At 41.2% G+C, this 13790-nt stretch overlaps 1 protein-coding gene across 1 annotated transcript in view; it reads right to left on the reverse strand.

Moving 5' to 3' along the window:
- The window catches only part of COPG2 (COPI coat complex subunit gamma 2), a 205231-nt gene that overhangs the window by 104641 nt on the left and 86800 nt on the right, over positions 1-13790 (reverse strand). Inside the window, exons 11-13 of the mRNA XM_053716386.1 lie at positions 9638-9705; positions 8412-8600; positions 216-311 (exon numbers count right to left, since the gene is read on the reverse strand). Of these exons, the coding sequence (XP_053572361.1) occupies positions 216-311; positions 8412-8600; positions 9638-9705 (353 nt within the window). The remainder of the gene's footprint in view (positions 1-215; positions 312-8411; positions 8601-9637; positions 9706-13790) is intronic.

Below are 13790 nucleotides of genomic sequence, written 5' to 3' on the forward strand. Positions count from 1 at the left end.
CAATGTAGATTCATATAGAAATAAAGATTTACTGTTAGATTTTTACAATGTGTTTACCAGCCCTATGAGCACTAATCTACCGCTGGAAATTTGTACTGAAGTTTATGTCACGGTCCTTAGAGCAGGACAGGTGTTATATGGGGTAAGTGATGTAAGGCAACAGGTGAGAGACAGAGAAAAACAAGCTTTTACAGAAAGCTAAATAGGGAGCTTACATCATCCCTAAGCATGTTGGAGAGAAACGTCATCATCACAGTGTGCTTTCGCGGGTACTTCTGACACAAGGCGCTGATAGCTTGCACAACCACCACCTGCAAACAAAAAGGAAACGTCACTGAGTGCCAAGTTCCTAGATTATACGTCTCTGCGAGCAAACAAGAACATGATTATTATTTGTCCTATTCTATTTATTTGTATAGTGACCCATAATTCTGTAGCATACAATGACAAAGATTTGTTGGAACATACAAGTACATAACAGATGAACCTATACTAGTACAGGAGGAGGGGGGCCCTGCACATAATGTTTGGGGTAGCTTATCATATGGACTGTAGTTGCAGTTTAAGCTATTTTTTAAGTAAGCATGAAAAACAGTTAATAGACAGATTGTAAGCCTCTCTAAATAGGTGTGTTTTTCAAAGAATGTCTATGTCTGAAGCTATACAAGGTTGAAGACAGTTTGGTGGAGTGGGGATATAAAGTTCCAGAGGACAGGAGCTGCACGTGAAGGCTCGGAGGCAAGAGAGGGACGTAGAAATAATTCAAGTGATGTTAAGTTATAGGTTGCATAGGTGATGTATACAGAGTACTTCTAGGGGAAAGCAAGTGGGGATACTTTCCTAGATGTCTATATAATAATTCTATGGCTCTGAAATGGAGATTTTAATCTCACACTTATCGCCACCATAACTTAAATCAGTGTTCTCCACAGGACCATTTTAGCAGGTGCACCACCCAGCTGATTTTTCTTACCACCCGGCTAAAATGTTAGTCATTATTAAGCTAAAAGCAGCCTTTATTTAAATGTTTAATTTTTATTGCACAAATTATCATTAAATACATTTATTTTAAATTATGCAATTAATTTGTGCTTTGGATATCTGAAAATGATATAAGAAATTATTACACTGTTCCCACTCGGCTACTTCATACAATCCGGCTACTTCAAAATGCCACCCAGCTAGCAAATTTAACGAAATGTATGCTTACCTGATAAATGTATTTCTTTCTTGACACAGTGAGTCCAATCATCAATTACTGTTGGGAATATCACTCCTGGCCAGCAGGAGGAGGCAAAGAGCACCACAGCAAAGCTGTTAAATATCACTCCCCTACCCGCAATCCCCCAGTCATTCAACCAAAGGGAAAGGAGATAAGGAAGTAAAACAAGGCACAGAGGTGCCTGAGGTTTAAATAAAAAGAAACTGACTGAATACAGGGTGGGCCGTGGACTCACCGTGTCAAGAAATAAATACATTTATTAGGTAAGCATAAATGTGGTTTTCTTTCTAATGACACGGTGAGTCCATGGTTTATCATCAATTACTGTTGGGAACCAATACCCAAGCCAGAGGATACAGATGATAAGGGAGGGACAAGACAGAAACCTAAACAGAAGGCACCACTGCTTGAAGAACCTTTATCCCAAAAGAAGCCTCAGCTGAGGCAAACGTATCGAATTTATAGAATTTGGAAAAAGGGTGCAAAGTTGACCAAGTTGCAGCCTTGCAAATCTATTCCACAGAAGCTTCATTTTTGAAGGCCCAGGAAGAAGAGCCCTTGTGGAATGAGCTGTGATTTTCTCAGGAGGTTGCTGTCTCATATGCCAAGCGAATAACGCTCTTCCAAAAGGGAAAGTGAAGTAGCCGTAGCTTTCTGACTCTTGCGTTTCCCAGAAAAGCAAACAAACAATGCAGAAGACTGAGGTAAGTCCTTAGTTGCCTGCAAATAAAATTTTAGTGCTCGCACTACATCCAGATGATGTAACAAGCGTTCTGAGAGAAGGGTTAGGACACAAAGAAGGTACAACGATTTCCTGATTAATATTCTTGACCGAAACAACCTTGGGTAGGAAACCAAACTTAGTACACAGTACCACCTTATCAGAGTGAAATATAAGATAAGGGGAATCACACTGTAAAGCAGAGATTTCAGAAACTCTCCGAGCAGAGGAAATAGCTACAAGAAACAAAACTTTCCAAGATAACATCTTAATATCTAAAGTATGCATAGGCTCAAACGGAGCCTGTTGTAAAACTTTAAGAACAAGGTTAAGACTCCATGGAGGAGTAACAGGTTTAAACACAGGCCAAATTCTAATCAAGGCCTGACAAAACGATTGCACGTCTGGCACATCCACCAAGCGCTTATGTAACAAAATAGACAATGCCGAAATCTGACCCTTTAGAGTACTTGCCGACATACCCTTCTCCAGACCATCCTGGAGAAAGGACAAAATCCTAGGAATCCTTACTCTACTCCAAGTGTATCCTTTGGACACACCAATACAAGTATTTACGCCAGATCTTATGGTAAATCCTGCGAGTCATAGGCTTACGAGCCTGAATCAAGGTCTCAATGACCGACTCTGAAAATCCACGCTTAGATAAAACGAAGCGTTCAATCTCCAAGCAGTCATCTTCAGAGAAAAGAGATTTGGATGAAGGAAGGGACCCTGAAGTAGAAGGTCTTTCCTCAGAGGCAGTCTCCAAGGTGGAAAGGATGACATTTCCACTAGGTCTGGATACCAAATCCTGCGAGGCCACGCCGGGGCTATGAGAATTACAGACGCCCTCTCCTGCTTGATTCGAGCAATGACTCTTGGAAAGAGAGCTAACGGAGGAAACAGGTATGCTAGACTGAAGTTCCAAGGAACTGCCAGAGCAAAGATCAGAAATGCCTGCGGATCTCTTGACCTCGAGCCGTATCTTGGAAGTTTGGCATTCTGACGAGAAGCCATGAGATCCAACTCCAGCTGCCCCCACTTGAGGGTCAAGCTGGAAAACACATCTGAATGAAGTTCCCACTCCCCAGGAAGAAAAGTCTGTCTGCTCAGAAATTCTGCTTCCCAATTGTCCACTCCTGGGATGTGGATAGCAGAAAGACAGCAGTTGTGGGTCTCCGCACACTGAATAATTCGGGCCACCTCTGTCATGGCCAAGGAACTCCCCCCTGGTGGTTGATGTAGGCCACCGAGGTTATGTTGTCCCACTGGAATCTGATAAACCGGGCTAAGGCTAACTGAGGCCAGGCCAGAAGAGCATTGAAGATTGCTCTCAGCTCCAAGATGTTTATGGGCAGGTCCATAAGCCCTGTGCCTTCAACGAGCCCCATACTGCTCCTCAACCTAGAAGGCTAGCATCCGTGGTCACAATCACTCAGGAGGGTCTGCGGAAGCAAGTACCCTGGGAGAGATGATCCAGAGAAAGCCACCACGGAAGAGAGTCTATTGACGCCGGATCTAGATCTACACGCGGAGACAGGTCCGTATAGTCCCTGTTCCATTGTCTGAGCATGCATAACTGCAGAGGTCTGAGACTGAACCGAGCAAACGGAATGATGTCCATGGAAGCCACCATCAGACCGATTACCTCCATACATTGAGCCACTGATGGCCGTGAATAGGACTGAAGGGCAAAACAAGATTCGAAAATATTTCTTTTTCTGACCTCCGTCAGAAAAATCTTCAACAACAGGGAGTCTATTATGGTCCCCAAAAATAAGACCCTTGTAGCTGGAACCAGAGAACTTTTTTCCCGATTCACCTTCCATCTGTGGGATCGAAGAAAAGACAACAAGATCTCCGTATGAGATTCTGCTTGTCTGAACCAGAATGACGTACAGATAAGGTGCCACTGCAATGCACCGAGATCGAAGCACAGCTAAAAGAGCCCCCAGAAACTTTGAAAAAATTCTGGGAGCTGTGGCAAGGCCGAATGGAAGGGCCACAAACTGGAAATGATTGTCCAAAAAGGCGAATATCAGAAACTTGTGATGGTCCCTGTGAATGGGAACATGAAGGTATGCATCCTTTAGGTCTATGGTTGTCAGGAGCTGACCCTCTTGTACCAAGGGAAGAATGGAGCGTATAGTCTCCATCTTGAAGGATGGCACTCTGAGAAACTTGTTTAAACATTTTAGATCTAGGATTGGTCGAAAAGTTCCCTCCTTTTTGGGAACTACAAACAGATTCAAGTAAAATCCCAGACCCCTTTCCTGAGATTCAGACAATGCATCAAACCAGTAAGCCGCAGCGCTGGTAACAGTGGCGATACACACCGCAGGTTGCCATTGTAGACCCTGGTGGACATACATCTTTTTTAGTAAAGCCTCCAATTTTTTATCCATTGGATATTTAAAAGAACAACTATCCTCTATGGGAATAGCAGTCCTCTTGGCTAAAGTGGAGATCGCTCCTTCTACCTTAGGAACCGTCTCTTACGACTCCTTAATAGAATCCGCTATAGGAAACATCTTCTTAAAAATAGGAGATGGAGAAAAGGGAATACCAGGTCTTTCCCATTCTCGAGCAATAATCACCACAGCACGGTCAGGAACTGGAAAAAACTTTGACCGCAGAGGGAACATTAAAGTATTTGTTCAATTTACTAGACTTTTTAGGATTGACTACGATAGCTGTGTCGCAGTCGTCCAAAGTAGCCAAAACCTCCTCAAGTAATAAGCGAAGGTGTTCTAGCTTAAATCTGAAGGATACCACTTCAGCATCAGAAGAAGGAATTACACTGTCTGAGATTTCCCCCTCAGATGATACTGACATGTCTTCTTCCTCAGGCTTATGGGAAGGGACACTCTGAATAGCCAGAACTTGATCAGAAACCTGTTTCCTTAAATTTCCTTTTTATGCCTTCCCTGCAACATGGGGAAAGCTGACAAGGCCTCAGATACCGCAAGGGATACCTAGGAAGCAATGTCTTGTAGAGAAAATCCTCCAGGATTGCAAGAGGAAACACAGGGCACTGTATGTGGAGACTGAAAAAGTTGGCACGCTTGAGGAGAAAGCTGCGGCATATCTGCAACAGGAGACACCTGAACAGCATTTGCCTGGGCTAATGGTGGCTCATGGTCAAATATTTTATCTCTATAACTTAAAATTCTCTCAATGCATGAGGAACAAAAAAGGAACTGGGGGTTCCACCTGAGCATCAAAACATAACTGACAAGCAGCAACTTCGCCTGGGATATTGGTTTGAAAAGCCTCTTGATCTTATGTAATAAAGATAAAGTGTAAAAATTCTTTATTTGAAAATAAAAAATAAGTGTACTGTGTCTTTAAATATAAATGTGCGTTAGCGCAACAAACCAAACAGGCTACCTATACACCTCCTCAGTAGCTTTACTGAGGTGCCTACCTTTCCTGCAGCTCACAGAGTGACTTCCCTCACAGAAGAAACAATCCCCTTTTCAAATACAGAGCGGTTACAGAGCCCTAACTGCCGAAGAAAACAGCTAACAACAGTAATCTCCATGACCAAAAGTTAAAGTATAAAAACTACTATAACACACTGAGCCACCATAAATCACCTCACAGTCTCAATGCCCAAATTGCCTAAAAGAAACCCCAAGCATGAAGGTTTAATAAAGTCCCATATTAAATAAGACAGCTTTTAGCTGTAACAAGTGCCAGCAATCTCCTTGCAAAAGAAAATTAAAATGGCACTTACCTGAAAGTGCTGTCGGGCAGCAGGACAGCTCACCTGGTTTGAGAGGGCGCAGCACCTCACATGGACCTGTGAAGAGAGAGAAACTGAGTAAACCTACTCAGGTTTTCTAGTTAGGGCAGCAGATTCTTGAGAAAACTAAGTGAGGATTGTACCTCACAAGTTCTCAAGTGCTCAAAAGCCTCCACTGCCCTACTGAAGAGACTGATGTGGACTAGGCTAGACCCCAGAAAGTAACAGAGTAAGCTTACTCTGCTAAAAAATAAAATAAAATTTTGAAGAAAACTTCTCAGACACCTAAACTTCACCCCGTCCGTGCACTACAGGCAAAGAGAATGACTGGGGGATTGTGGTTAGGGGAGTGATATTTAACAGCTTTGCTGTGGTGCTCTTTGCCTCCTCCTGCTGGCCAGGAGTGATATTCCCAACAGTAATTGATGATGATGCGTGGACTCACCATGTCATTAGAAAGAAATATTCTGTGAAGAACACTAAGTAAATATATATTTTGCCATGGAAATGAGCTTCTCTTAGCAGCAAATCAAACCTATATTCTGCTGATGTAAGCTAATAAGCTTGAAACAGCTGTCCAGAAGTAAAAAGCATGATATATTATATATCTACTTTGCATATCTTACCCAGAATCCTCATTGGTAACAATGTATGCAGAGTATTTCTGGGGGAAAGCAAGCCGGGATACTTGCCTATATATTTATAATAGCGATGTTACTAGTACCATCCACTCCTTGCTTTCACTAGTAACTGCACGGGTGGTCAATTCAATGAAGGTCTTATAAAAAATATCCACATTCTTTAATAAAAACTGTGTGTTACATACACCTGATTTTGGTTGATGTTTTGGCTTGTACAATAAGCCTTTATCAATAACTTTTTACTCCAAACAAATAATTCAGATTAAAACTGTGTAAAGGTCCTTCCCCTTGTGTTGAAAAACAGGAGCCAAACCCACGTAACCATACACTAAACAATAAGGATATTATCTCGTACAAACATATTGCACTATTGCAATAAATCAATCCGTCAAATATGTTAACTTATATTTCAAACACAAGTACCTACTTATGTTCCACATCCATATGATGCACCTAAAATCAGTTTGTATAATCAAATGTAAACCTGATGTTATTACGGTCATACAAATACTCCTCCGTTGTCCATCCCTTTCACGGATCTTATTCCGCCCGTGTTCACTCACAATGACAAGCCGTCACCATTGAGATAGTAGTACTACATCAACAGTGTATTACTACATCCTATTGGTTAGCGTTTCATGAATGAACATACTGTTCTCATTTACACCTCATCACAACAATATATCCATTTCTGTTCTAAGGTTTATCGTTCCTTGTAATTTCAGCAACTTAAAGTGAAGGTAAAGTTTAGCGTTTTTGTAGCCTGTATTCCTCATCTAATACATACTATGATCGCTACTTTTTTTTTTTATATTTGTATATATATTATTGTTCTGAAAACACTTTATATTTACTGTCCCGGCCGTTCTTAGCTCCGCCCTCCATGGATTTCCTGATTATTCTCTATATTAAGTACAGAGCGGTCCCACCCGCTCTGTACGTACTTCAAATGTGCATTCCCGATAGCCGGAACAATTGCGCATGCGCACCATTCCCCGTACAATAGATTTGCGCCTGCTTAAATATCACTTAAATATCGGTAAGTGCGACTTATATTCTAATATGCATTTTTAAAACAATAATACCATCCTTTTTATTTTATGACGCAGATACTTGCTTTACGGAGTTAATATATTGAGGTCTTTAGCGTGATTGAGTATGCGCTAAACAGGAGCGAGCCCGGGTAGGAAGTTAAAAAAAGGCCAACGCATGCGCAGAACGTCCTGCAATGGTGTGACGTAAAATGACGGCCGCCTAACGGCCAGACTGACTATTGGATGTTTAAAGAACGTGACCGGACCAGAAAAAAAAAATAACGGGCTGAGGCTTATAACTAGGTAAATATATGAAAATAATGAAATTGATGAATGAAAGTACCTCTCATTTTCTAAGTATTTTCATTGCCACTAATCGCATGGTGCAAAGTTTACCTTCACTTTAAGTTTAAACATGGAACTAAAGAGTAAAAAATCTGTCTGTATATACTTTCCTTAATACTATGGGTATACCATTATTAGCAAAATATCCAATATTAACAACTCATAATGTCATTACTTTATGTCCAGTTTCACATAATCCGTTGTTAAAAATGTTTACGTTCTACTCTGTGGATAGTCAGCATGTAATTCACAAATTACTTCAGAACTTGTAGGTCCAAATGAAAATATCTGGCTAACTAATAATATAAAGAATAGTCCTATACAGTTTTAGAGTCAGAGTATTTATACAATGGATCCAACATTTATAAAACATAATTTATATAAATAATTGTCTGCTGCTTTCAAGGACTGTAAGTAATTATTTTAGCACTAGCATTTCAATTCTTTATAAACCAGATACAATACAGGCAACTGCGCCAGTAATTGTCACCTGGAATGTACCACAACCGAAAAATGAAGTAGATTATGGAACATAGCAGAGACTCTTACATTACATTTTTTCAGTTTCCATAGCGCCATTTGTGATAAATCAATTATCAAAACATTTAGAGGTTTGAAACTGGAAAACTAAATGAAATGGGTGACTTTAAATCTTTATTTTGTTAACATACTTTTTTTAGGCCAAGATGGTTTCTTATACCTTAAATTCATCAGAGATCTCAGACACAAAGGTAGATATCTGTTTCATAAGTCGGTCCACGCTGCTCTCACTGCCGGTTTTCAGTAACGTGGTAATTGCCAGGGTAGCGATACTGCGGTTGGAATCAGTGATCAGGTTCTCTAGATCAAGGTTACAGGCTGTAACAGCTGACGGGTGTTTCATCGCCACCTGATTGACAAAAAGCAGTAACAAATCACAAAAAGACATTTGCACGGTAACAAACAGAGAGGCACATAAATGCAATCCTGAGATAATACAATAAGAATATTACATTATTTACAGTAGAAGTAATAAGAATTTTTAATCCCCCCCCCTTTTCACTGACTAGATATATTTTGTATAGCACACCTAATATGTTTTTTTTATTGCTAACCTAAAGGAAATACAAATTTATAAAGAATTAATATCTAAATGACACAAATCACTACATATATAGAGCTATTTAACACATTACGTCAGAGGGTATAAAAGATATCCATGTTTGCTATCACTTTTGAAGTAAAGCTGGTTAACCTCAAAATCAAATGCCTGTGAGAGCATTGCAAACTAAGATAATTTCTGCTCTAGCAAAAAGACAACATGGAGGCGACTGGCAGGTGGTTAACAACCAACAGACCAATCTGCTACTTAGCATTGTATTACTCAATAGAGATGATCACATGGCCAGGCTTTAAATAGTAAAGTTACAGGCCGTCACAATTGTTTGTTACCTTCTTGCCAATAGAATTAGACCATTTCAACAGTCATACATAATTAGACTAGGTCTATGATTAAGCACCACTAGGGGGCACAAAACGCGTCAGACTGCACCATGCCTCGCTATATTATTTTCAATGTGCTACACTAAGACTTTTGTTTTTACATTAACCACTGATGTGCAGCCGATACTTTTATTTTGGACTGGAATGCTGCAGTTCAGTTCTCTGCTTTTGCGGCTAGCACCCTGCCTGTGAGAACTAATTATCGGCGGGTAACATCATCATCAGGTAACTGAGGGGGGGAGAATTGCCAGGGGGCTTGGAGCGGCCGTGTAAGTCTCAATTACTGTAAACATTTTACTCCCCATAATATATTTGAACATTCTGTGATTTAAAGGGGTATTTGACGCACCTAAACTGAAATATATGAGTCTAAATATAAAAAAAAAGAGTTGTTAATACAAATGTATTATTTACAAAAAAAAATGTTTTAAAAAATAAAGATACCTTGTTTAAGGTTCGGACTGCAGCATATCTCAGGGCAGGTTTTGGAGAGCTACAGAAAAGCTGCAGGACTGAAAAACAAAGCACCACACATTAGCAAACTCCAAGGACAGTCCGGCCAAGAAGCCTAAAGAATATATATTTAGATAAATATACATTAATATATGATTAAAAGAGCTCTACACTTTGGAAAAATTTCACTAATCTTTTCTGACATTTCATTAGAAAAAAATATTATTGAACACTCCCTTTAAGTAACTTTGTGCTGCTGCAACTTACTGCCAATCAACCCAGTCATGGCATTAAAGGGACATCAAACACCTCATGGTTTTGTCCATTGTCTCACGCTCCCTAGAGGACAAAAAAAGCAAGATCCTTTTTTTCACGGCTATTATTATGTTTATGTATTTATGTGTTGTGTTTGTTGCAATAGTTATTTTCACACTATTTACAAAACAAGAATAAAAGTGCTTAAAAATAGACAAATTTGAAATGCACAGCATTGTATTCCAAATTAAATTAAAGACATTTATGCAACACGCTTCTACTTTAAAGATTACTTCTTTAAATGGACATGAAACCCAAAATTATTCTTTCATGATTCAGATATATAGAAAGTTTCCAATTGACTTAAATTATCAAATATCTCATGCTATTCTTTGTTGAAGAGATATCTAGATAGGTAGCATGCACGTCTGGAGCTCTACATGACAGGAAATAGTGCTGCCATCTAGTGCTCTTGTTAATGTATAACATTCTTGCAAAACTGCTGCCATATAGTGTACACTCTTGAGCTTACCTTTCTGCTTTTCAACAAAGGATACAAAGAAAACACAGATAACTTGATAATAGAAGTACATTGGAAAGTTATTTAAAATTGAATGTTCTATATGAATCATGAAAGAAAAAAACAAAATTTGTGCTAACCTGATAAATTTCTTTCTTTCTTGACACAGTGAGTCCACGGATCATCTAATTACTATTGGGAATTTCACTCCTGCCCAGCAGGAGGCGGCAAAGAGCATCACAGCAAAGCTGTTAAATATCACCTCCCTTCCCTGGACTTCCGTGGACTCATCGTGTCAAGAAATACATTTATCAGGTAAGTATAAATTTTGTTTTCTTTCTAATGACATAGTGAGTCCACGGATCATCTAATTACTATTGGGAATCAATACCCAAGCTAGAGGACACAGATGATAAGGGAGGGACAAGACAGGGAACCTAAACGGAAGGCACCACTGCTTGAAGAACCTTTCTCCCAAAAGAATCCTCAGCCGTGGCAAAAGTGTCAAATTGATAGAATTTAGAAAAAGTGTGAAGAGAGGACCAAGTTGCAGCCTTGCAAATCTGTTCCACAGAAGTTTCATTTTTGAATGCCCAGAAAGAGGAAACAGCCCTCATAGAATGAGCCGTAACTCTCTCAGGAGGCTGCTGTCCAGCAGTTTCATAAGCCAAGCAAATGATACTCTTCAGCCACAAAGAAAGAGAAGTAGCCGTAGCTTTCTGCCCCTTACGTTTTCCAGAGAAAACTACAAACAGAGCAGAAGACAGACGAAACTCCTTAGTCGCCTGTAAATAGAATTTCAATGCACGCACCACATCCAGATTGTGCAGCAGACGTTCCTTCTGAGAAGAAGGGTTAGGACATAAGGAAGGAACAACATTTTTCTGATTAATGTTCCGATCTGAAACCACTTTAGGGAGAAACCCTGACTTGGTACACAAAACTACCTTATCCGAATGAAAAATAAGGTAAGGAGGCTCATACTGTAATGCCGAGAGTTCTGAAACTCTACGAGCAGATGAAATAGCAACCAGAAACAAAACCTTCCAAGATAATAACTTAATATCTAAGGAATGCATAGGCTCAAACGCAGCCTGTTGAAGAACCTTAAGAACTAGATTAAGACTCCAGGGAGGAGTAACCGGCTTAAACACAGGCCTGATTCTAACCAAGGCCTGACAGAACGATTGCACATCTGGTACATCCACCAGACGTTTATGTAACAAAATAGACAAGGCAGATATTTGACCCTTTAGGAAGCTTTCTTATAAACCCTTCTCCAAGCCCTCTTGGAGAAAAGACAAAATTCTAGGAATCCGGACTCTACTTCAAGAGTAGCCTTTGGATTCACACCAATGCAGATATTTAAGCCATATCTTATGGTAAATCTTTCTAGTCACAGGCTTATGCGCCTGAATCATGGTCTCAATGACTGACTCTGAAAATCCACGCTTAGATAAAATTAAGCGCTCAATCTCCAAGCAGTCAGTTTCAGAGAAACTAGATTTGGATGAAGGAAGGGCCCCTGAAGTAGAAGGTCCTTTCTCAATGGAAGTCTCCAAGGTGGACGAGATGACATCTCCACCAGGTCTGCATACCAGATCCTGCGAGGCCATGCCGGTGCTATGAGGATCACAGACACTCTCTCCTGTTTGATTCGAGCAATGACTCGAGGGAGGAGAGCGAACGGGGGAAATAGGTATGCAAGACTGAAATTCCAAGGTACCGCCAAAGGGTCTATCAGTACCGCCTAAGGATCCCTTGACCTCAACCCGTACTTCGGAAGCTTGGCATTCTGCCGAGATGCCATGAGATCCATCTCCGGCTGTCTCCATTTGAGAATCAAGCTGGAAAACACTTCAGGATGGAGTTCTCACTCCCCCGGGTGAAAGGTCTGTCTGCTCAGAAAATCCACCTCCCAGTTGTCCACTCCTGGGATGTGGATCGCTGACAGGCAACAGTTGTGGCACTTCACCCACTGAATTATCTTGGCTACCTCTGCCATGGCCAAGGAACTCCGAGTTCCCCCCTGATGATTGATGTAAGCCACTGAAGTTATGTTGTCCGACTGGAACCTGATAGACCGGGCCGAAGCTAACTGTGGCCAGACCAGAAGAGCATTGAAGATTGCTCTCAGCTCCAGAATGTTTATGGGTAAAAAAGACTCCGACCAAGTCCATGTCCCCTGAGCCTTTAGAGAGCCCCAGACTGCTCCCCATCCCAGTAGGCTGGTGTCCGTTGTCACAATCCCCCAGGTGGGTCTGCGGAAGCAGGTTCCCTGGGAGAGGATGTTCCTGAGACAACCACCAAAGAAGAGAATCCCTTGTCTCCTGCTCCAGATGTACTCGTGGAGACAGATCCGCATAATCTCCGTTCCACTGCCTGAGCATGCACAACTGCAGAGGCCTGAGGTGGAAATGGGCAAACGGGATGATGTCCATGGCTGCTACCATCAGACCGATTACCTTCATGCATTGAGCCACTGATGGCCGAGGAGTGGACTGAAGCGCTAGACAGGAATAAAAAATCTTTGATTTCCTGACTTCTGTCAGAAAAATTTTCATTGATAAGGATTCTATTATAGTTCCCAAGAAAACTACCCTTGTAGTTGGAACTAAGGAACTCTTTTCCAAATTCACCCTCCATCCGTGAGATCGCAGGAAGGATAACAACATTTCCGTGTGGGATATTGCTTGCTAAAAGGATGGCGTCTGAACCAGAATGTCGTCCAGATAAGGCGCCACTGCAATGCCCCACAATAAGAGCACCGCCAACAGGGATCCCAGAACCTTTGAGAAAATTATGGGAGCTGTGGCAAGACTGAATGGAAGAGCCACAAACTGGAAGTGTTTGTCTAGAAATGCAAACCTCAGAAACTTGTAATGGTCCCTGTGGATGGGAACATGCAGGTACGCATCCTTTAAATCTACAGTTGTCATAAATTGACCCTCTTGAACCAAGGGAAGAATGGAACGAATAGTTTCCATCTTGAAGGACGGTACTCTGAGGAATTTGTTTAGACTTTGAGATCTAAAATTGGTCTGAACGTTCCCTCTTTTTTGGAAACCACAAACAGATTGGAGTAAAATCCCAGACCCTGATCCTGCATTGGAACAGGAACTATCACTCCCAGGTCGGAAAGATCTTGAACACAGTGTAAGAACGCCTCACTTTTTATCTGGTCTACAGATAATCTTGAGAGAAGAAACCTGCCCCTGGGAGGAACAGTTTTGAACTCTAGCTTGTATCCCTGGGACACGATGTCCACCGCCCAGGGATCCTGAACATCCCAAACCCAGGCCTGAGCGAAGAAAGATAGTCTGCCCCCCACAAGATCTGGTCCTGGATCGGGGGCAGACCCTTCATACT

The sequence above is a fragment of the Bombina bombina genome, chromosome 6 (genome assembly GCF_027579735.1).
Source record: "Bombina bombina isolate aBomBom1 chromosome 6, aBomBom1.pri, whole genome shotgun sequence".
In the NCBI taxonomy this organism is placed as follows: Eukaryota; Metazoa; Chordata; class Amphibia; order Anura; family Bombinatoridae; genus Bombina; species Bombina bombina.